Here is a 26508-nt window from a genome sequence, read left to right as displayed (position 1 = left end):
TTATGTTTACATGCAAACTTCCTAGTTTCTAAAATGAAACCTGGAAACTATTTCTAAAAATTAATTATCCTGTTCATTCTCTCAAATAATAATTTAATTAAATTGAGTCACTTTGCTGAATAATGAGGATCTATTATACTTGAGTACAAAACAGTCATCCTAAATTTTTTGTGAACTACAAATATTAACCTATTATTATCTTTTTCAATACATACAATATGAACATTTTGGACATTGTTCTTAACTTATTTATTTTTTTTCAATGGTGAAGGTCAAAATGACCTTCTTCTTCCAGGTTTGTTCTTTAAATTCTGCATCATATTTTCATATGGTTTAGAGAAATACAGTTCCTAAACTCCTGTATTTATTTAATATTTTCTTTATTCTCTCAGTATAATTTTCTATAAATTACATTATTGTTTCTGGAATTTCAGTGGTTATTCTCAAATCTTTAAGCATAATATTTGTTACTTAAATATTTTAGAGATGGCTTTACCTCAGTGTTTGTCAAGCAATTATTTTTTAAAATATTTTTGTTTATTTTTTTATTATTGTTCAAGTACAGTTGTCTCCATTTTCCTGTCACCACTTTCCCCCTCCCACCTATCCCCACCTCCCACCCTCACTCCTTTGGTTTTGTCCATGGGTCCTTTATACCTATTCCCAGATGATTCTTCTACCTATTTCCCTCATTATCACTCTCCTCCCTCCCCTCTGGTTACTGTCAGTTTGCTCTTTATTTAAATGTCTCTGGTTCTATATATTTTGTGTCAAGCCACTCTTTGAGGAAGTCCTAGAATTCCATAAAACAAACAAACAAAGACCTTAGAGGTAACTGGAAGAGTGGTTGGAGAGGTTGCAGGGTTTCGTTCTCTAATTCCTATTTTTACTGAAATAGCTCTGTTTTTTTTTTCTTTTTTTTAATCTATAGGAGTGTTCCTAAGAGTTTATTAGAAGACTAAGTGTTGCTGCTGAGGATAGAAAATAGGAAGGGAGGGTGGAAGGAAGGAAAGAAGGAAGGGAAAAGAAAAGAAAAAAGAAAAGGAAAGAAAAAAAAGTAGGAGGAGGTAGAGAGGCTGACAGTCTGCTTTAAATATTTGAAAAAATATGCTTAATAATTATTGACAAAGAAAAGCTACTTGAAATAATATTTTATATTTATAGAAAGACTACATATATCATATCTATCCATAATAATTTAAAGGCAATGCAGGATTATAGCCAAAATAATTATTCAATATGTATTTTTGAGTATTATGTGAAAACATATTACTGGACAATATTTTAGCTCAAAACAAAACTCTTTTTTACTTACTAATTTAAAAATAATCTTCACCAATTAAAGAAAGGTGGGTCATCTATGCTCTTTGTTATTAAAATAATTTATAGCATTTTATCTATTCTAGGGAATATATAAGTGTTCCAAGCAAGCAAAAATCAAAAATAGTTTGTTCTAGAAACCAGTATATTAAAAAAAAAGAATTCTACATTCTTGAATTATGTAGCAGTTTTATCCATAATTGTTACTTTTAAAATGAAAATTTTAGTTAAAACATTTAAAAAGTTATACATATAAATATGTGGTATTAAATAGAAACACTGTATCTGCAACATTTTCCTAAGTTGCTGGCTTTTAAATTATTGAATTTCTGATGCATTAGCATACTTTTAATCTTACTTGTCCTTTCACAGATGAGGAAACAGACAGAGGCCAGGGAGATTGAGTAATTAAACTTACAGTAACTGAGCGAAGTTTTGATCTCAAGTAGCCTCACTTTCATCTAAAATTTAAGATTTTTATTTTATTTGAAAATTTGGACTTTATTCTTTTTTGTTTTGGATACTTTTTAGATTTTTTTAAATTTTGTTTAATTTATTGGGGTGACATTGGTTAATAAAATTATATAAGGTTCAAGAGTACAGTTCTATAATACATCAACTGTATATCATATCTCGTGTTCAAAACCCAAAGGCAAGTCTCCTTCTGTCACCATTTATTCCCCCTTTTATCTTCTTCTACCTCCCCACTCCCCTTTTCCTCTGGTAATCACCATACTGATGTTTGTGTCTATGAGGTGTTTTGTTTTTGTTGTTGTTTGTTTTGCTTTGTTTTTTGCTTAATCTTCTCACCTTTTTACCAGCCTTGTTAATAGCTGTCAATCTTTTCTCTATATCTATGTGTGTGTTTCTATTTTGTTGCTTAATATATTTTTATTAGAATATCTTAAATTTTTAGTTAATTAACTAAATACCAATCTGATATGTAGGTATATTGATGTGTAAAATGATAATATCACTTTGAACTTGAATTACATATAATCTCTAATTAATATATTTGGTATATTTAATTCTAATTGAAAGTTTAGCATATGAAAGAAGAAAATGTAATTTTTAAGGTTTGTAATAAATAATTATAAGATAAAACACTTTCCAACTAAAACTAATTATATATACAATATAATCGGTGATCTTTCTCATGTTTATTTCAAAATAGTCTTATAAATTTCTAACATCAACTGCAGGACATTTGTTATTATCCTAAAATACTTCAGGTGAACCATCAAAATCAATGCGTCTGATTTCCAGTACAAGCTGTATAGTGATGGGACAGATGTGAGTGGTGCTAGCTCTGCCGCAGGGATTGGAAGGCCCTGGTGGGTCTGAAAAGTCACCAGAGCTATGGGAAGTCAGCCTTCTTTCAACCTTCATCTCTCAACCGTGGGAGCCTTTATTTATAAGTTGAAAACATTCAATTAAGTAAATTAAATGTAAGCTCATTTCCAGCTCTATAAAAGTATCCATATTTAGTTACTCAACTGAGTAATTCAGGTAGTTTTTTATTCTCTCAAGTAGTCAGGGTCAATGTCTAATTGTCATTGTTATGTATTCTTTAATTTTTCTTCACTATACCTAAAAAGAGCTCTTCTATTTCTGCTCACTGAAAGTCAGATTGATCTGATTTTTGTTTATTTGTTTCATTTAAGAATAAAGAATTTTCCAGTAGTTAACAAAATCTAACCATATTGTACGAAAATGGAACTCCATGGGTACATATTTTTTTCTACTTAACCCAAGCTTTGTTCTTCAGTTTTCATTTAAATGCTTCCTTTATGGCAGTCCCTGAAAACACAATGCTTCTCTTATTTGTTTTGTTTTATCTTTGGTCCTCCATTGCTCCATAATACAGTCTGAGCATTTTATCTTGCTATGAGTTCTTATTAGTATTATTATAAGTGCCATTATTTTATATCATAAAACAGATATGGGCTACATAAACTGTTGTCTAGTATCTAATGTTGAAAGGATAGCTGCCCACAATAGTTGTCTGTTTTCTCAGTACTTTAATTAAAGAGATCCCTAGTTGTTAATATTACCACATCTAATTAAAGAAACACCTTTTAGTTTTCAATTTATATTAATAGTCTTTGTCTCAAATTTATCATTTCAAATAGCTATGCCCTAATGTCTTCTTTATATACTTTTCCAACACAATACTGTCCCTGTTTTCTCTTTGAACTGGATTTCTCATGGAGGTTACACCTGGCATTCAAACAATCCAATTTTTATTATTCATATTTATAATTAGTTTTATGAAAAAGGAAAATAGAACTTCAAAGGAAACCCTTCATTTTAAAGTTAATTCATTTTAACATTAATATAACTTGGATGGATAGTTTTTGAATTACAATTATAATGAAGAAGTAAAAATTTAGTGGGTTTTTTGTGTTTTTTTTTTTTACTTTTGGCATTCATCCAGGGCTAGCACGTGTGGATGGTCATCCTCTGACATGGTTATGACAGCCTCCCTGTCAAATGCTCCGGGCCGAGTCTGGTCCACTGTGTGTCTGGTGATGGATGAGGTAGTAGAGCTGGTCCAGTACAGTGTATCCCAGGCTCTGTGATATGCAAGTCCTTCAACAGAACCCACATCTGAAAGAAGAAAGAATAAATTTATACTTTTATCTATAAGATACTAGGCCTCTGGACAGAAAAAGAGCATTCAAAATATATACATATATCTTTTACTGCATTAATAATTTCCTCAGAACCTTTCAAAAATAAAATATAATTATTGTGGCATGTGTAATTGACAGTTGATTATACACAGAAAACAGAGCTCTGAATTTGCTCATGGGAACAGTTTTTACAAAAACTCATCTTTAAAGATTGAATCTTCTCATTAAAAAAATAGAAACTCGGTTAATTGCCTTCTATTTAGAAAAATGGTGGATTTTATTTTTGTATCTTGAGCATTAATTTCAAAAATTATCTAGTGTGCAACAATTTAGAGATACTTTTGAAAATCACATAGCAGAGATAGCATTTAAGTATAATCATAATGAGTTTTCTTAATATTAAATCTGAAGAGATTAAGGAAAAGCAAACATATCAAAAACTGCAATAGTATTAAGAAGCCAAAATCTAACCACACATGCAACATTCAATGGTAACGTGTGATTTAATAAATTAACACATGAAGATTTTTATTCAATTCAAATAATGTGATGTAAAAGCAAAATAAAATGAAATTAATTGCCTATAAGGCATGCTTTAAATGTTGTTAGAGAAAGATAAATGGTAGTACATAGGTTCCAATACATAAAGGTGACAATGTGAAAAACAAGAGTTATTATTTCTTAAAATTGGGTCCCAACCTATAGGATAATACAGGGTAGCTGTTTTATTTTCCCATAGAGGTACATGGGTATATCGTTAGGTTAGAAAAATTATAATTTTTTCTTCATGTTTTCTGTTTTCCTCAGAGTTATTACTCTTAGCATGTCAAATCTGAGAAAACAATATGAATATCTTTGGCAGTTATACTAAAAAATTAACTTTTGACAGAGGCTTTCTATTGTTTTTCTCTCAAGGATGCTCTGAAAGGAATTATTCAGCTCTTCTAAAAATAACTGAGTGAAAAGGGTTGTTTTAATGTTTAAAATAGGTAAATATTTACTTTGGTGGTCAATAGGCTTTAGTGGGAATGAAAAACAATATTAAAGCCATTTGATCTTTACTGATATAATGTAACTACATTTTTGTCACATCTATTTTTTCTACACGTGATAGACAAAAATCCGCTAATAAAAATTAATAGCTACCATTTATGGAGCACTTTCTGCTAGACGCTGTTACTTGGTCTGCATTCATCACTTTATGTGTAAATCTATTGTGTAAACTTGGTTTTGTTGTTCCTTTTTCCTTAGAAGGAAACTTAAATCTGTGGTCAGAGAACTGATTGTGTTAGGGCAAGGTTTTTAATGCAGATCCATCACTTCCAAAAGCCTATATTGTTTAACACCACTATTTAGATATGGGTTCACAGCATCTGGGACTATTTTCAATTGACACCAAGTTGGAACCAAACGAATGATTCATTAGTTTTAAAATATCTGACTACAGGTGAATTGTATAAACTGTAATTTACCTTGAATAGCTTCCTCTCATATAGTCAACAAAACAATGTATAATAAATAATATGGGTGATTAGTATGGAATCTTAGGCCAGAGATAGTACAGAAAATTACAGAACACAGCCATAATAAAGCCTGTTGAGCTCTTTTTCTCTGAATCATAATGTGCTCTTATTTGAGGCAAGTAGATGAAGGTTAATACTGACCAAAGGTGTTTCAGTTATTAAATAATAAATGATCTATTCCATGGTGATTTTTGCACTATTAAATCACTTAAGAAATGAGGTGAACTCTATTAATAGTACAAGCAACATTACATTCTTTCATAATTCACAGATCAAATGAGAAATGCGTTAAAATAAATATGAGCAAATCAGAATCATTAATCCATCCTCACTTTATATCTTCCCCCTTAACTAACTGACTTTGACAGATCTCCTTCATGACAGCTTTTCCCTACACATCAGGAAAAAATACTTTGTATCACCAGTGAAATGAAGCAGATGCTTCTTTCCTATGGTTGACAAGTCCCGGGTTACTAGAGTACCTTATTCATCTCACTCTCCAGGTGTGACCTCTTTTATTTTTGTAATAGATGGTAGGCTGACAGTATACTTAATCATAACCTGTTGCTATATTTAAAATATATCAGTAATATATTTTTCTCAAAAAATATTTCATCCCTCATAATCGTATTTGTCATCAGCAAGCCACTAATTAAAAACCTATACTAAATTTGAAAAATCATGAAAAATATTTTACTTGAGATAACATAAGATATTTATATAGATTTTATGATGATTTACTACAATGTGGGGTCATGCAGCATATTTGCTTGTGTGTGTATGTAAATTACCAGTCCTGGCAGATAATCATGTACGTTGAAAATTCAAGAAAAATATCTACCTATCCAGTCAATAAGTCTTGTAATTTGAATAGAGTATATCAATACAGAGTTAAACATTCTTGGAACTCAAGGATATAGAATAGATATAGTTAAGAAAATAACTCGAATAGTGCTAATTCAGCAATTCCATACTTGTGATGGATAGTCGGTAAAACACTACATTCTTACTTCATGCACTTTCAAAGTAAAAGAATCCCCTTCTTTTCTACCATCCCTTTGATATGTAAATTGGGTGTGGTTAAGCATGGATGAGTTACTAATGTGCTTTGATAGAAGTAAAAAGAGAAAATCAGTTCATCAAAAGATACAAGGCAGACAAATTACTCAGAAGCATTGCTTAATCTAATTTGCTGTATTCTAGTTTTCACAGCAATGAGTTAAAACAATTGAATCTACTAGTCTGGCACATTGACACCAACCACATTCTGACAAATACTCAGAAGAGTTTTTAGAAATCACATATTAAGTAGGAACAAGAGCTCCTTTCTCCCTGTGCAGAATTTTGGAGATAGGGTACGAGCTTACTGAATGGAAAAGGCAGTGAAGGATGTGCTTGGGACAGAGCCACATGTACAAAACAGCAACATTCATCTAGCTAGAATAACAGTCACAGATAAATCCTCTTGCAAAGTTTACAGGAAATAATATTTATCTCAAGAACATGCTGCAACTGCAAAGTGTCATAATGGTCTCCTTTGTTGAAAGTGTACTAATCCCTTATTCACTAGCTTCTTTTCTAAAGCCAAGGACCAGCAGAAAGCTTGTTGTTTAAAGCTTAAAATAAGAAGTTTCTTGAAGCAACATTCCACATCTATCTTAACTTTGAGATTCCAGAGAAATGATCCTGGGCCCAGTTCATGGTCTAGACTTGATATTGACCTCCACATTCTACATTGTCCACATGGCTGTGGTTCACTTTAAGCCTAACAAAAAATTACTTAAATTTGGCCTAAACTTTACCCTTCTCTAAAATTTCTAATTTTCTTCCCTCCTTTCTTCCTCCCCCCTTTTTCTTTGCCTATCTCTCCCTCTCTCCCTTTCTCCCTCCCTTTCTTTCTTTCTTTCTTTCTTTCTTTCTTTCTTTCTTTCTTTCTTTCTTTCTTTCTTTCTTTCTTTCTTTCTTTCTTTCTTCTTTCTTTCGTTCTGGGGTCAGATAATCTGCAGCTCTTTTGGTGTTCAGTCCCCTCATTGCAATGCATCTATACTTTACATGTTTGAGTTAGATGTTTATTTGGTAAAACCCAATATATTTGCATCATAAAAATTCTCAACAAACTAGAAACAGAAGGTAATTTCCCCAAACTGATGACATAAATCAATGAAAAACCAAGGCTTATATCATACCCAGTGTTGAATAAATAAGATTATTCACCATAAGACCAGAAACAAGACAAAAATGACCACTATTACCATTCTATAAAGCATTGTATTAAACATTTAGTCAGGAAATGTGGGCCAGAAAATGAAAAGAGGAAATAAATCATCAGTGTTGGAAAGTAAGTAAAACTATTTCCACTGGCAGATTTTTAAAAATTCACAAGAAAATTTAGAATTATAAAATTGTGAGATACAATTGAAGGTAGAAGAGCAACATATAATATTATCTTGTACTTCTACACAGTTTCAATGAAAAATTAAAAAATAAAACATATAAGGTAATTCCATTTGTAATAGCATTTAAAAGAATCAAGCATGAAAGACAGGGAAATAAAATTAGTAATATTTTTAGCAAAAGTATACACTGAAAATTATCAAACATCATTGAAAGAAATTAAAGATTTAAAAATAGAAAGATAACCAATGTTCATGGATTGAAAGAGTTAATATTATTAAGACAGTAATGCCCTAGCTGGTGAAGCTCAGTGAATTGAGCACAGGCCTGCGAACCAGAGTATCGTGGTTTGATTCTCAGGGCATGTGCCTGAGTTGCAGGCCAGTTCCCAGTGGGGCATGCAGGAGAGACAACCATACATTGATATTTCTTTCCTTCTCTTCCCCTCTGAAGATAAATAAATAAATAATATTTTTTTAAAAAGACTAATAATTTTGAATAGATAATATTTAATAAGATATATTTAATAGACCATATTAGTTATTAAATATATATTTAAATATATGATTTTCAATATAATCCCTACCAAAAATCAATCTGGCTTTTTCCCAGAAGTGGACAAACTAATCTTAAAATTTATATAAAAATTTGAGACCAAAAATAGCTGAAACAATCTCGGTGAAAAACAGATTACTCACATTTCTTTGTTTTACACTTATGACAAAATGATAGCAATCAAGACAGTGTGGTAGCATCATAAAGACAGGCATATAGATCAGTGGAATGGAACTGATAATCTATAAATAAACCATATCATTGATAGCATGTTGATTTTTTGACAAGAGTATAAGAAAAATTCAATGGGGAAAATAATCTCTCCAACAAACTATTTACAACCACTATGTAGCCACATGATAAAGAATACTACTGGGTTCTTTCCTCATACCATATACACACACACTCAAAATGTATATTAGACCAAAGTATAGAAAATAAGTTATAAAATTCTTAAAATAAAATACAGAACTAAATCTTTATAAACAGATTAGGCACAGCCTTCTTTGTCATGACACCAAAAGCACAAATGATAAAAGAAAATAGATAAGTTGGTCTTCATAGAAATTAAAAACTTTAATGCTTCAAAAACACCACCAAAAAAGTGAAAAGTTAATCCACAAAATGGGAGAAAATATTTCCAAATTATTAGTGTGGTAATACATTTCTATCTAAAATATATATATATATAGAACTCTCATGACTCAACAATAAAGTAATAAACAACCCAAGGAAAAAATGGGCATAGAAATTGAATACATATTTCTCCAATGAGGTATACAAATGGCTGATAAGAACATAAAACATGCTCGATATTATTAGCCATCACAGAAATGCAAATCAAAATCATACTTCATACCCAATATTATGACAGTAGTAACAAAAGATAATAAGTTTGACAAGTATGTAGAGAAATTAGAACCCTCATAGGTTGCTTGTAGAAATGTGAAAATGGTGCAGTTGCTTTGAAGAACAATCTGAATGTATTCAAAATGTTAAATATATAATTAGTATATCACCTAGAAATTTTGGCTATGAGAAATAAAAATCATAGCCAAATGTACTACTTAATATTTAATTAAGGACTTCTCTTCTTTTTCTACTTTAATATTTAATTAGGGACTTCTCTTCTTTTTCTACTCTCTCCCCATGTTACCTAATCCATTTTCAACATATTAAATACCATGTACTTGCTTTTATAATTATTGGCCCCTTGTTTGTTTCCTTCATAATCTACTGCCACGTCCTCGTCCAACCATGTTGTCTGACAAGGTCGGGGCATGGAGGACTCGAGTTCAAGAAATTTGTCTCCCCGGAAGAGAACGTGGCATCCAAAATGGGTTAACAATTGGTTGTTTTATTTTAATTATTTTTACTCTTGCTACTGAATATAGGCATCGTACTGTACTTATTTATTCCTGTGAAAATCACCCAAGAGGAAGGGACAGTTCAGGGGAAAACATTAGTATTCCCCATGGAACTGCCTAAAAGGATGGAAAAATCTCCACAGATTCCCCTCTCCCTTATACAGGGGAGTACGACAGCTAGGGTAATATAATTGTTAACCATAAGGAAAAACATGTCAAGTTGTGTAAATTACCCTGGTTTGAGCAACTTAAAGCGATCAGGACCACCATGGTGTACCAGAAAGAAGAAAAAAAAGGTTAGATCTCTTAAATCAACAGTTAAGGCCAGTGAATACAGAACTGGGTTTTTTGTTGTTGTTGTTGCAAGCACAGGTTGTGCTGCCAACAGTTGAGGGAATGGAAGAACAGATTAGAAAGACTTTCCTACAACTGTTCCTTACCCACAGATACAAAGGGTCTTCCAAGAAGACAAGTAAAATCTATATAGACCCCCCCACCCCCACAGCCCAGGGATACGGTCAAGACTGCTGAGATGCATCTGCAAGGCAGAGGCAACTGTGGCTGGATTTCCTGTCTATCTTTCCTTACATGTTTGTTTGGGTGATCAAAAGGTGGTGGGATTGTTAGACACCTGTATTTCAGGTTCATTGATTAGCATAATTCCAATGAAGTTGTACAAAATAATTTCTTGACCAGAGAACAAAGTTCCTGTATGTCTAAAAGTTGTTAGAGTAACAGCCCCTCCTTTACCTTGAATAGGAATATATATCAATTAGACCAGCAAAGAAATAAGAAAAGCTAGTTAGCTATTACAAACAAAACACAGAAAAACATTTTAGACAGAAAAGGATAGATAGCTAAGTTAGACATCACAAAGGCCTTATAATAAATTCCCTATTACCTCTACTCAATCTAGCGTATCCTTTTGCCCCATGACAAATTCTGAGAAACTTTAATAAACATTAAGACATTCAAACTCTATACATACAGCTACTTCTAATTGTCTGATTTATGGCTCTCCTGGTCAAAATAATCTTTGTTTAATATAACTGAATCTATGGGAACTTTCGTACTTTTCCTGGATACCTTTGTATTGATTTTTTCTGCTTAACTGATCATGCTATGCTGCAAATATTAATCGCTACCTAAAATGAAAATATAAAAAGCTGCTTGTACTTGCAATAAATGGAACAGAGCTTCACTGTCCTTTGAGGCATGTTGTCATCTGTTACCCATTGCTGATGCCTTACCCACCTTTCAGGAACCCCTGGACCCTGCTGTGGCTGGACCGCAGCAATCTACGAGGATGTTGTTTGTCATTTTTGTTTGTTTTCTTTCTTCATCACGCCACTGGGCTGAGGGTGGGGAACATGGCTGGCTTGTTCTCACTTGTTCTCACTTTGCTCACAATGAGCAAAGTTCCAGGCACAGAGCAAGCAATTTAAATTATTTGTGGGCTAAATCAGTATGATATGTTCTACTTTAATCCAGTGAAGGCAGGGTGTGTGTATTTGTTTTAATTCTTATATGCTCAAGACCTATAATATTGAAGAAGTGTAAAAATTAAGAGTACAAACTGAATTCAGACAATGGCTTTGAATCCCTGCACTATCACTTTACTTGCTGGCTACGGGCATTGATAATTCATTGAACTATTCTGTATTTTTATTATCTTGCCTTCAATGTGAGAATAATAGTGGTGCCAGAATCCATAAGGCATTTGGAATGATTATACAAGTAAAGTTTTTAAAATAGCACCTAGTACAAAGGGCTTAATATAGGCCAGCATTATAATTATTTTTATTATTTTGCTCTATAAAAGAATACAGACAATTATGTTTAACAATGCTGATGCTCTGTTGGAAAAAATATCATCCCTATTTTACTAGAAATAATAGCTATTCTAAGAATTGTATTTGAGTTCTAAGAGGTCACACTCTACATTTGTAAATATTGTTCTTTTTTATGACAGTAAGTTGGGCTCCAGTTTCTTTATTCCTCATCCCTTGGTATAAATTCAGCCATTTGAACCATTTACTGTATCCTTGAGCCTTAGTATTTGTAGGATAATTATGTAAGTATTTGATGATCTTTTAAGCAGAAAAGTGGTGGGACTATCAGAAAATAAAAAGATTAGAAAGTATTAAATTTTGGTAACGTCATGCAAAATAAATAAGGATAAGGAGACATAGGGAAGAAAGTAAAGGCATGAATAGAAATAATTTTTTAACATAGGCAGTTAATAAAGCAGGAAAATAGAGAAAGTCTATTTCAGATGGCAGAAATTTTTTAAGGGCTGGGTTTTTTACGGACAAATTTTTTGAAGAAAAAAATGTAATGTTGGAAATCTAAAGGAGCTTAAAAAACAGAAACACCCTGGCTGGTGTGGCTCAGTGGATTGAGTGCGGGCCTGGGAACCAAAGGGTCACTGGTTGCATTCCCAGTCAGGGCACATGCCTGGGCTGTAGGCCAGTTCCCAGTGGGGGACAGATGGGATACAACCATACATTAATATTTCTCTCCTTCTCTCCTTCCCTTACCCTCTAAAGATAAATAAATAAAATCTTAAAAAAACAGAAACATTTGACTTCTAAAAAATTATAGAGTATTTTGATATTTAACTCAATATGAAAAAGCATTGGAATTTTATTAAATAAAGATTATTCTCTGTCCTTTTATTTTTTATTTTTAATCCTCACCAGAGAATATAAATGATTCTAGAGAGAGGAAAGATAGGATAAGAGAGAAAGAGAGAGAGAATGTTAGAGAAACATTGATTGGTTACCTCTAGCACATGCCCAACTGGGGACCCAACTCTTAAATCTTCAGTGCACTCCAACCAACTGAACCTCACTAGCCAAGATTATTCTCTGATCTTTTAAAAACAACATGATATATTTATAATTTCATGTTTGCTAATGCAAATAAAACATTACATACAAATATTATGTGTTATATGTACACATATTAATATAATGTAAGAAAAGTGCATTTGACCAACTAAAACCACTATCTTATAAAAATATTCCCAATTAAAATATGGTTTAAATAAATGAACTTGACTTAACTAATGTTTAAACTTAAAAAATGGTTAAATTTTCTGCAAATATTCTAATCATAAACAATAAATGGACATAAAAAAGGAGGACTTAGACTCTACTAGAAGAAAACAACTTTTATTTTCATTAATATGCTACTAATTAAGTGCCAAAGTATGTAGTATAGGTTTCAAGAATAGAATAATTCTGGGAGGTATATAACCTTTTCCACATTCACTTCAGTCACACAATTATTTTGATTAAAATATCTTCAAATTTCCATCTACTCTCTGATGCTAATCATTTGAGTCTATGCAATCTTTTTTTTTTAATTTCTCATCCTAACAGGGTGGTTCAGTTGGTGGAAACATTTTTCTATACACCAAAAGGCCATGGGTTCTATATCCCAGTTGGGTTGTGTATGGAAGGCAGGTAATCCATGTATCACTCTCACATCAATCTCTCTCTCTCTCCCTTCCTCTCTCTCTAAAATCAATAAAAAAGAAAACACATACTCGGGTAAGGATTAAAAAATATTCTCACCAAACCTTTATCACAGACCAAACTTTTAAAATCTATTTCCTCCCTTTATTACCATTCTCCAGATTCTTAGTGACCTTAAATTTATTTATCAGACTTTTTATTTATTTATCCTCAACAGTTCCCAACTATTTTCACTTTTTCTACTCAATGAGAGTCACATATCACTAATACCATCTCTGGGTTTCATTTTTTTTTCTCATCCTCTCCTATCTCTGGCTTTCTTATTTGACATATTTTTACTGTAATTGAACTTTACATTCATTTGCACTTCAAGATTCGAGCATGAAATCTGTCCTTTGTCACATACTTCACTGCCACCCTTAACCTGTGATAGTGGCCCCACTACAAAGTGAACAAAATGGTCAACCATTTTACTAATGTCCTCACTACTAGCCTCAACACATGTCTTTCTAGATTTCCCATCATAATTCCCTTATTGGTAGATCATTTCTCAATTTTCTTTTTGTACTTTTCTTTAAGAAACAAAATATTTTTTGGGGAAAGGATAGAATGACAAACCAAGTTCACCTGGTACAGCTTTAACTTAGCCTTTTGTTCTTCCTGACAAGTCTCAGCTATGTTTTTGTAACATATATGCCACTCTATAAAATGTGTTATTCCTTTTTTCTTCCCATACTTTTCTTACTTAGTTTTTATGATTATAAACAGTCTTGTTTCTCTCCCTAGTTCTACTACTGCTCCCTCCTCCTATGTCCATTATGAGCATCCCCCTAAGCTCTTAGTGAATGTGAGGTGGCTCATGTCTATGAGAGTATGTAGCTACACCTAAAACACATTTTGAAAACCATATGCACCCAAATACATGTAGGTATGCAGAGTAGAATAAAAGTGCATGGGAAGCCTAGGAAATTCTGTGAGCTAAGTCCCAATTTTTGCCTTTTAACCTTTTAATAATACTTTTGGTGTTAAGAAAAGTATTTCTAGTTTGAGTTTTCATTCTGAAAGTATACATTAACATTCATTCATCAGCATCATCATTATTTACCCTCCAGTGATGATAAAATAAATAGGAAAAAGAGATAAAAAATTTAAAAATGTTAAAAAGTTTATTGCTCTGGTTAGGAGGCTCAGTTGATTGGATTGTTGCCCCATAAAACAAAAAGTCAAGGTTTGTTTCCTTGTCAGGGCAGCTGACTGATGTTTCTCTCTCACATTCTTTCTTGCTCCCTCCCTCTCTCTCTCTCTCTCTCTCTCTCTCTCTGTCTCTCAAATCAATATCAACATATCTTCAGGTAAGGTTTAAAAAAGTTTATTGCATGTATGTATATATTAATAGAGAAAAGAGGTTTAAAAGAGAAACATTTTGTTTCAAAAGATAAGTAAAATATTAAGACAGAAAAAAATAAAAAGAAACAAATAAGAATACGTTCCATAGAAAAAGGAGAGTCTCATAGAAACATGAGGGACAACAGTCACAAACACCACATTTCTCAAACAAACAAAAAAAGAGATGGTTCAAAATGAGAAAGTAAATACTTTTTTAATGGATCTTTATATATACTTAGAAGATGCAATATATATGAAAATCTTAATGCTTCTGAACAATGATGGGTCCTGTAGAAGAAAAAGGGAAGATTATGTTTTTGTGCCATGCTAGAAGTAGCTAGAAAAACAAGGAAGAATAACTAAAAATACACACACAAAAAAACCCCAAAAAATCTATTCATGTACAGGGAAGATTAATTTAGGAACTATAACTAAAGGACACCATTCTACTGCCCAAAGCAGTTATTTTCCAAAACTATTTTGTGAAAATATGTTTCTTTGTTGATGAACTTAAGGTCAGGAGTGCTGGGGAAGAGAAGGAACTGGAAGGTATTGATGTGGTAAGAAAATATTTCCCTCAAGGCTGTAAACAGGCATAAAATTTTGAGTTAGAATTGGATGGTTGAGTTTGAAGATTTAGATAATCTAAAAATAATGGTGGTTTAGGTAAGGAAATGATTGTTTTCTGGTTTTGTTTTTAATTTTCTGTTTTAAAAAGAGTTATCCCAAAGACATTTAAATATCTATCCTGATGGCAGTGGGTATTAAAGACTAATTGCAGATTTCTCTACTACATGCCTATATATCATTGCCTGATTCCTGTATTTTCATTTTTTTAACTTTTTCAATAAAATGAATTTTTATTATTTTAATTGTTTTTTAATTACAGTTGTCCCCATTTCCCCCCCCTATTACTCTCCCCTGCCCTACCCCCCACTGCCTCCCACATTCAATTTCCTTATATTCTCTTTCTTTTTAAAATATATTATTTACTTATTTACTTTTAGAGAGAGGGGAAGGGAAAAAGAAAGAGAGGGAGAGAAACATCAGTGTGTGGTTGCCTCTCACTCACCCCCTAACCAGGGACCTGGCCTGTAATACAGGCATGTGCTATAACTGGGAATTGAACCAGTGACCCTTTGGTTGGCAGGCCAGAGCTCAGTCCACTGAGCTACACTAGCCAGGGCTCAATCTGCTATATTTTTAATAAATCACTTCTCGAATATCTGAAAATTGAATATTTCACTATAATTGGGGCATAGGTTGTTTTTGTAGTTCAGAAAGCCTTTACTGATAATGATTTAGAACCTTACAGTGTATATATGTATATTACATATATATCTTGCATTTTGTATATACATTTCTATGTATATAGATATATGCACATACACATAGATACCCATCTATATAGTATTCTTTTCTTTGGCTGGAAATAAATTAATTAGAAATGACAAAGATGGATATAAAGAGTGGATTGGCTAAAAATCTGTGGAACTGAAGACCATGTGAACTTCAGGGCTATTAAAGTCCTGAGCAAGACTGAACACTACTTTTAATACAATCAGTGTTATTTCCTGATGGAGTGATGAAGAGTTATCTTGTTTCTCATTCATAAAATGGTGTTAATAACTAGCAGTTTTCTTGACTGCTCTATGTGTGTTATAAAGATAAATGAGGTTATTTCTATGTAAACTGTATGGGTTGTTAGAAAAGTATTACAGAAATAAATGTTAGCATTATTATGGCAACACAGACTTTCAAACACCATAAGTAAAATAAAATAATATTCAATTTTTCTGTCACTGTAAAGATTGCAGCAGCTTTAGAGAGAAAATGAAGAAATTTAAATCTTTGAAATAAATAAAAGAATGGTATTTATGACAAAAACAGTATAACCAGATATGATAAATTGATAGATTGGTTAAATAACTACTCTCGTATGCCATAATGTAGGCATTTTTTAACATTATGAATTTCTTGGATAAGTTTAAAACCTAACAAAAAATGCAGTATGAGTTTTAGACTGGTAGAAGAAAGCATATTTTTTTTCCTTTTTTGACTTTTCCCATTTCTTCCACTTTGATTTTTGAATTCTAATAGGGTCATCACAGTGTATTCATTCTAAGGATTGAAAATATTGGTGTAGTCTTCTGAGATGATAAATCTTGATAAATACAAAAGTAGTCTATCTCATTAATAGTACAAGACCCTTTGCTCCTCCCAAACCAATAAGAATGTGGTATTATCAAAACTAACAGCTCCAGAGGTGGTTAAAGAGAGGTGGTTAAAACATGGAGATGAAGGTTGTGAAGTTCAATGAGATTAAGGTGAAATTTATTTAGTCTATCAGTCAGCCAGTATTGTTTATGCAGAACTGCTTAATTGTACCACATGCTTCCAACAGGAAGTCTTAGAGATCTCTTTTAAGAATCGTTACAATTATCTACTTCTCTTAAATACCTAGAAGAAATTAATATTGACAGAGTATGCATTAGTTGGCTAATAATTTTTAAGTCCCTTTCATTAATTAAGTAGAACCATTAATTTTCATTAAAAATGTATTACAATTTTTCATTGTATATTTATTCTAAGTGTTGGAATATAAACATGAGATCCTATAAAGTCAGTGTAAAGGTTTTCAAAAGATAGTGATACAAACAAGTTTTCCTAAGAAAAAAACAACAATGTTTTAATTATAAGTATTTCTATGTTATAAAGATGAATAATATTTTTGTGAGAATGAATGTGAAATATAAGTAGTAATTATTCAATTTATTTGTCCATCACAAACAAGTTAGGATATTGTGAACCACATATTTTATATACTACAATCATCCTATACTCTCAAATTAATATAAAATTTAATGACAAAATATGTATGTTGAATTTTCAGGATTCTTTTAATAGTATATCTCCATTAAATAGTTTCTGTATTTTCTGCATTAAAACTGTTATCTGGCATTATTTTCTCTAATTTTCACTCTTCTATTATAATTTGACAATTAAAGTGCATATAAATAAGATATAAGTTAATATAATATTTTTACCACTTACAGAAAGTATTGGTATGGTAAATAATCCATTGAGTCAAGGAAGCACAATCAGAGATATAAAGAAAAACTTTTTTACTGTATAATTGATGTACACACTGAATTAAAATACTTAAGGTTTTAGATGTCTAATATCTCATAAATTTATCCTACCCATGAAGCAACTGTTTATGATTCATCAATGAATAGCACAGTTAAATGAAGGGAGCATTAATACAATATATTAGTGTACAAATACATTATTCACCTGCCACTACCATTCTGAATTAGATCAGTAATGAGATGTATAACTGATTAAATATCTACACAACAGAAAGCAATTGCTTATGATTTAAAGAGGTGTTGGTAGAATGATCACATCATTACACTGTCGAAAACCATCTATCACTTTTACCGAAATTAACAAAGATGGATTATATCCCACAGAGGAGAGGCAGCCTCTAAATACTGTCATGCTGATCTTCATCTGACTTTCTTAGAGAACAGACAAGTAACAATTCAATAATTGAAGAAATCATATTAGAAATTCAAGCGTTTCAGCACCGAGAAGAATCTTATATGACATTACAGTAACAAATAGCCTAATTCGATGAAATCTGCTAATTCATGCTTTTGCTTCCAAGTAAACTTATTTTCTCTCTAAGCTTATTCACTTCATCATGTCTAAGAGAAAGCAACTATTTAGTGTAAAGCATCACTTCCCATGTTCACATTTTAACCAAGACTGGTTTAGCACCAACAAACTTTTTTTATAACAAACTTTCTTTAGTAAGTGCAATATGCTTCTTGACTCCAGTTCTGAGCTCATGCAGGAATTACAAATGCATAACATGCAATATTGGTCTTAAGTTACTATTGTCAAACACTGAAACAAACTGAATACTATGAAAATATGCATAAACAATACATTTATTTTTACAACTTCTGGAGAGTTACAATAGTATTTTTCCATTAAACACCTGTCTACATTTCTATTTACCATCTCATTTAGCTTTCACAATTTACCATGTGGAAATGGCCTATTAATTGCTGCAGTAGTCCAATCACTAGGGACCAGATTGCTTTCTGTCAGTTGGCTTGCATAATGTTATGGTAATAGGTAACAGGTGGTCAGTATTCATCAGCTGAGGTGAAGATGATATCTCACAAGCTATAAAACATCTGAGGGAATGCTTTAACAGTTCACACTTACTACTAATTGTGCCATTAGAATTTTAATTAATTCTTTACCTGGCCACTAATGTTCCTTAGAAGGCCATACTACAGGAAATCATTCAAAATGAAAAGAAAGAATCTAAAGAGATAATAATGAGGTATAATAAAAGAAAGAATGAGTGGCAGAATGGCTTACATTTTGCTCTGAAACTAGAGTTTGATTGTTTAATCAGTTCTGTATTTGATAATGCCCCTAAAAGAGAATCATTTTTTAAATAGCACCTTAATTCTTAGAATATGTTAACTACTACCTACACTTAAACTATCATAAATTACTAACTATATCTCTGAAAGTATTGCAAAATGCTTTGCTTCTGATTTTAATGCATCAGTAGTCAATTCCTCACAAATCAGAGTGGATAAATGAGACATGAAAAAGCTTTTACACAAGGACAATGTGTATCTGTGTTTGTGCGTGTATATATATATTTAAATATGGCTTTAGAATATATTTTATAAAAGGTAGAAACAGAGCATTAGACTCAATGTCACTAGTCTAAGATCTCATCAATTTCTACCTTGGCATAGTTTCCAGTTTTCATATAGCACATATTTGAACACATTCTCTGGCTACAGAGTTCTACATATCAATAACCTTTGATCATTTGAAATTTGTAATTTTAGCTTTTATGGTGTACTTATAAGTACGGACTTATTTAAAATGCCTAAATTTTACAATAATTCATGTAAATAAACCTGAGTTAAACAAATATTTGAGCTAAAAAATTGATCTCCTTAAGGAAAATTGAGACTAGAATATTTAGAAAAACTTTAAATTGATTTTACTTAAAAAATGAGAAAAGAACTATTATTTTTATTATATAGTACACTAAATAGAAATTGAACAAATATCTATCAAGATAAATAATATAAAAAGCATACTGCTCAACCAAGGTACGAAATATCATCTAAAAAAGGGCAAAATTTACACACAATTTTAATATATTATGCTACTATGTAGAATCTGTGGTTTCATTTTCAGCTAAAAATATTCTTTTTTTCCCTTTAAAAAATGTGAATGTTCAAATATTCTTAAAATGGTCTTAGAAACCAGCAAATGTCCAGCACTTGGTGAGGCCTTATGACTCTAAAATCTTAATTGGAAATATAACAATGCAATTCTCAGCCTACTGAACTTAGCTATAATTAAACCCATTACAAATGTTGGTTAATATGAAGAAGAGATAAATTTTGGTACAGCTTTGTGTACCAAAGCTTTGTGTACAAGAGCTCTGTGTTGTTAGCCCTTTGGAACTTATGCCAAACTCCCTGAGAGATGTTAATGTCTGCAAGGTTTAAATCTTCAGGCCTAATTCAGTGCAAACAGAGTTAATGGACTACACCATCAAGATGTTGTTTCTGAACCCTGCAGCTTGTTCATGCATCCCATACCCCTGAACTTTACAAATCAAGAATTTATCAATTGGCATAGGCTTGGAACCATAGTACCATTTACTAGCAATTCCAATATACTGAAACTCAGATGTAAAAATATTCCTTATAGAGGAGTTCTAGCCAAGATGGAGGTGTAGGTACAAATGCTTTGCTTCCTCACATAACCGAAAGATAGTTAACAACCAATTTAAAGACAAAAAATAACCAGAACTGCCATAAAATCAAACTGCTTGGAACTCCAACAACCAAGGAGTTAAAGAAACATTCATTCAGACCAGTAGAGAGATGGTGTAGGGTAAACAGAAGTAGTCTGGCTTCCTCACCCAGATGTCTGGGCAATTAAGGGAAACAGCTTCCCAAAACCTTGAAAATGGACCTGATAAGTAATGTTCTAAGAGCCTTGGGATGGTCTGATAAACTGTTCCCATAGCCTCGAATGTGCTCGCATGTGCAGAATCTCACTAAGTCATACAACTTGTTTTGGCTCTCTGCCAGCTTGTTTCTTTTTAGTATTTAAGGGGCTAGGGGCTCCCCTGTGGGTGCCATGCTGGGTGCCACACTGGGTACCACACTGAATGATATGCATGGGAACATGAAGCTTGAAGCATATGTGGATTGCCCACCCTTGAATGAAGGCATGTCAGACATCCCAACAGCTCCATGAATATTCTTCCATTTGCCAGAGTCTCATGAACCTGTCAGGCCTTGACACACCACAACTTAGGTAGAGATGGAGATCTGGGAAGAGAGGATGTGGCAAGGTGGGGGAACCTGAAAAGTAAAGACTCAAAACCTCTGGCTGTAAAATCTGGAGGAGTTGCAAAGGCAAGAGAAACTCCCAGTCTCACAGGGGAGTCTGTTGGAGAGACCCACAGGATCCTAGAGCATGGGTAGGCCCACTCACTGGGGAATTGGCACCTGAAGGGGCACAGTCTGCTTGTGGGAAGTGAGGAAACTGACAGAAAGTGCGGCAAGAGCTAAGTGAGCCCCACTGTTCCCCCTCTGACCCCACTCCCATAGACATTGCCACAATGCAGCAAAGAGGGTTGCCCACCCTGGCAAATACCTAAGGCTCTTTCCCTTAAAACATAACAGGTGTGCTGAGACAAAGAAATATGGCCCAGATATAAGAACAGATCCAAACTCTTAAAAAAAAAAGAAGTAGGTTGCAAGGAGATAGCCAGCCTATCAGATGCAGGGCTCAAAACACTGGTAATCACCATGCTCACAGAAATACTTGAGTTCAGTCACAAAATGAAGGAAGAAATTAAGGCTATGCAAAGTGAAATAAAGGAAAATATACAGGGAACCAACAGTGAAGGGGAGAAAACCAGGACTCAAGTCAACAATTTGGAACAAAAGGAAGAAATAAACATCCAACCTGAACTGAATGAAGAAACAAGAATTCAGTAAAATGAAGAGAGCCTTAGGAACCATTGGGACAACATTAAATGTTTCAACATCTGAATCATAGGAATGCTAGAAAGAGAAGAAGAGCAAGAAATTGAAAACTTATTTGAACAAATAACGAAGGAAAATATACCCAGTCTGTCAAAAGAAATAGACTTCCAGGAAGTTCAGGAAGCTCAGAGAGTCCCAAAGAAATTGGACCCAGGGAGGAACACACCTAGGTACATCATAATTAAGTTACCCTAAATTAAAGATAAGAAGAGAATCCTAAAAGCAGCAAGAGGAAGGAGTTACCTACAAAGGACTTCCCCTAAGACTATCAGTTGATTTCTCAAAAGAAATCTTACAGAAAAGAAGTGGGTGGAAGGAAGTATTTGAATTCATGAAAGTCAAGAACCTACATCCAAGATTACTCTATTCAGCAAAGCTGTTATCTACAAGGGGAAGGCAGATAAAATGCTTTCCAGGTAAGTTGAAGTTCAAGGAGTTCATCATTACCAAGCCCTTATTATATGAAATGTTAAGGTACTTAGCTGAGAAGAAGATGATGATCAAAAACTATGAAGAGTAAAATGACATACAACTATCACAACTACCAACTATCAAAAACTAAGCAAACAACTAGAACAGAAACAGAATGGCAGAAATAGAGATCACATGGAAGATGTATCAGTGGGAGGAGAGAGAGAAGTAGAATGGGGGAAAAAGTTACAGGGAATAAGCATAACTGGTAGGTATAAAATAGACAGAGGGAGGTTAAGAATAGTATAGAAAATAGAGAAGCTGAAGACCTTATATGTATGACCCATGGACATAAACTAAGAGTGGAGGGAGTGCTGGAGTGTGGGAGAGATGCAGGGCAAAGGGGGATAAAGGGGAGAAAAAATTGGAATAACTTAATAGCATAATCAAAACATACTTTAAAAAGTAGCATTCTTTATTATATTATATTATCATTATTATTATGCACTTTCATTTATCACTCCATTTTATTTTTGTGTAAATTTACATAAATATAATAAGAATTGTAACTTATCTATCCAAATTTGGTTGTAATAACTGTAGCACTGAGGTAACTAAACTCTATTATGAAGACATTCTCTGTAGTCACTCTGTTCATTGGCTAGAATGGTACACTGTAGTCTGGGTCTAATGTTCTCTACTACCAGAAACAATAATAACAACAATAACAATAACACCCAGGATTATCTTTTGGAGAGTAGGCCCCTTATAGTACAGGCTTCCCCTCCTAGGTGAGTGTTCTAGGAACCCATCTGCATCAGTATATCAGTAGTCACTTTTTGAGAGGTTGCATCAGGCTTCAGTGAATGCTATTTTGAACACTTCTTCAATGCATTTGCCATTTCATGATGGGTGATAGATGAGCGCACTTGCCCACATCTTTCTGAGCGTTCAGCAGCTTTTGACCAAATGTAGCATGCCTTCATGCCCCACCCTCCCCATTCAGCCAATCTCACCCTGACCAACTTTTTTGTTTGCTTGTTTCCACGAATGAAAATAGTCCTGAAAGGGAAGTGTTTTGCCGATGTGAAAGAGATGAAACAAAAAACCTCAGAAACACTAAAAGGTATCAAAATCAATAAATGCAAGACCTGTTTTGAGCAGGAGAAAAAATGTCTCAGCAGGTGTATTGCATCAAATGGAGAGTACTTTAAAAGAGACTGAAGTTTAAACATGTAAGAATAAATACACAACTCATAAATAAATTCTATTCTGGTCCCTTTTTTGTATATATTCTATTCTGTGATATTTATTATGATAGATGGAATCTTTGTTATGCAAGTAATGGTCACGGTGAAAAGTATCATGTAAACAAGTAAAGGAAGATGGTTTTTATTATTTTTGTTGTCTGGAATATACACATATATCTGAGACAAGACAGTTACGACACCTAATTAGTAACTATATAAAGGTCATCCCTGTATTTGCTCAGGAAATGACCAGTGAAGCACCATAAATCTTGCAAATCTTGGTCAATACTCTTCTCCATGAAACTACTTTAGGCTATTCTTAGTAATCCACACTATCTTTTCAGCCTGGCTACTTGGTTGACGGGTAATAAAAGCGTAACTAAATTTCCAGTTCACAGATATTTTAAAAAAAACTTAGATAAATGCAGACCCACTGTTAGAAGCAACTATCTCTGGCAGCCCATGTGCTTATAGTAACTGATACTGAGCTAAGATTATTGCAGCCAATATGTTAGATGAAACTAGGAGCCTTGTGAGCCACAGTGAAAAAGAGTTTTACAATCAAGAAATTTCAACTAGACTGCACCTGCAAAAATCAATATTGATTCTTGAATAAAACTCCTAGAACCCTTAGTATAGAAGAATCAATGCTTTTGGCAGATTATGTATAGTAGCAGGGCATGCGTTATACATTTAATTTAGTACTAAACATGAATTCCAGGTCAACAGACATTTATCAGCCAGTACATTCATGAAAACAATTTTCTATGTGCTGCATTCACATGGCCAAAATAATTTGAGGATCAGTGTGGAAAATAAAAAATATGATTCCATGGTATTGTTCTTTAACAAATAAAATGTATTCATGTATTTAATTACTCATTATAGATGTGTTAATGCATTCTCTCTTCAAGTGATGTTTAGTAGTAAAGTTACAATATAAATCCTAATGCCTATTCTTCAGGAGCCATGGTATGTATATATGTGTGTGTGACTCACTATATTATGCTTATTTGTTTTTAAAATATACCACACACTCCTCCATCATTTCTAATAATGTTCTTATACCTAAAATTCTCTAAAGAAAGTCAAGGTACTAGAAAAAGCATTAAATATGCATTGAATTAAAAATAATTTCTAATGAGACTCAATTCCAGAAGCTAAAGTTCCTTGAAGTCTGGGAAATAAATGCATTAGCTACAGACACACTCTACTTCCCTTCAATATCCTGGAGCAATAGTGTTTTATTAATCTGGTGGGAAAGGCTAAACACGACTATGATATTACCTGCTGAAATCTAAATCCACTTGGTTGAGGAGATGGTCCAAGGAATTAACAGAACCAAAAGTCTTGTGAAAAAATGAAAAATAAATTTTGGATGTGGCTTATTTCTTTAATGTCTTTGGATCAGAAAAGTAAAAATTTGTATTACGTTTCTCAGAAACAGCTACAATGTTATACAATTCATACATAATTCAGAAACACAAAATAGATATTGGAATGACCACAGATTATCCCACAGGCGGATTTTTAAGAAGTTAATGGCATCTAAGTTCTAGGAACAGATATAAAAAATATGTTATGGAAAGAAAGTAGGGGGCAGATTGCTGTTAACCAGAATATGGATGAGAGTGGCAGACTGAGATGAAATCTCAGCCTTCCTGGTTTATCTTAAACTGCTCATGCCTCTGTCAACATAAATGATTAATTCCAATAACTTCAAACCTCCTTCCAATGGCCCAGGTCAAAAGGAGGCCATGGGGAGCATGTAACTTCTGATTCAGTGCTTGAACATGTTTATAGATTTTTCTGGACTTCTCTAATATGTATTTGAATATATTAGAGGACAATGTAAGCTGTTTAGCAAGCCAAACAACTCTCAAGCTGTATCTTTGTCCCAAAAGCATTTCTGCATCTACAGGAAGTGTCCTTCAGAGTTCAGATTCTTTTCTCAGTTTGTTGTCTACCATTTCAGTGTTCCTGCTCAATGTAAACTTAGCCTTGTTCTGGTACCAGGAGCCATTGCTGTAGACATCTCTGCACGCCAATGCCTGCTGCAGCTGCATGGAGAAGGCAGCGCTGGGTTTGCTGCCTTTCCGCCTCCCTTTAGCTGTTGCATGGCGTGCCCCACGGGTGTTTTGTTAAAAGCTTAAATTTCAGCAATGCTTTTTATACCCTTTAAATACCCAATTAAAGAAATAGATCAGAGATCCAGAAAATGTTTAACTATATTGAAGATGTGGATTACAAAAGTCTTCTCACACCAAACTTTTCTGAAATTATTCCTCAAGTGTGTGTGATCAAAGCATTAGCATTTGCCATTATCCTTCAAGACAAGAAGTCATAAACACAAGGAAAGGCAAATGCATCATATCGAGTGATGTAATTAGGGCATGAGTTTATAATTTTAAAAGGTCCTCAAAAAGTTTGTCACACACTATAATGGCAACATCTTGAATTCTTCATTGACAGTAAAAGTTTTTTTCTGTCACTTTGAAATTGTATCATGTATCATGCTCTAATGTAAATATAACAAAACTGACTATAAGATGAGGCATGATATGTGTTAGGGATTCTTTAATTCTACATGAACACTGTAATATGCCTAATAGCTACAAGCATGAGCTAGCATTTCTGGAGGGGCATATTCTAACTCACTTTATTGTCATAGCCACCATGTGAATAGATGAAATTCTTATATCCAGTTTAAGCATGATGAACCATAGACAGGCAAAAACTTCAGCGATAAGGCTGGGATCTAACCCCATGAAGGATTATTTAATGAGCGGCATTTGCAGTGGAGAAAGGCACATGGTAACGTATGAAAAGATTAAACTTCCTGCAGATGGGAAATATTATATTCCTAGCACCTAACACCATATTTCAAAAGTAGCAGATGTCTGATAAACTTTTTTTTTCACCTGAATATGGGTCTTTTTCATAAAGGAATGAATGGAAGGAACTGATTGCCTGCCACACTGGCTATAGTATGAGATAAATGATAGCTTCGTAGTTATTAGGTTTGAGAACTGACACAACTGGTGTACACAACTAGGCATGTGT

The 26508-nt window shown here is 33.2% G+C and overlaps 1 protein-coding gene across 1 annotated transcript in view; it reads right to left on the bottom strand.

The window, feature by feature from the left end:
* The window catches only part of LRP1B (LDL receptor related protein 1B), a 1762610-nt gene that overhangs the window by 341318 nt on the left and 1394784 nt on the right, over window positions 1–26508 (bottom strand). The window contains exon 43 of the mRNA XM_053655128.1: window positions 3741–3930. Coding sequence (XP_053511103.1) covers window positions 3741–3930 — 190 coding nt within the window. The remainder of the gene's footprint in view (window positions 1–3740; window positions 3931–26508) is intronic.

The sequence above is a fragment of the Artibeus jamaicensis genome, unplaced genomic scaffold, assembly GCF_021234435.1.
Source record: "Artibeus jamaicensis isolate MK-2021 breed Jamaican fruit bat unplaced genomic scaffold, CSHL_Jam_final contig_935, whole genome shotgun sequence".
Classification (NCBI taxonomy): domain Eukaryota; kingdom Metazoa; phylum Chordata; class Mammalia; order Chiroptera; family Phyllostomidae; genus Artibeus; species Artibeus jamaicensis.
This window is presented reverse-complemented; position numbering and strand designations above follow the sequence as displayed.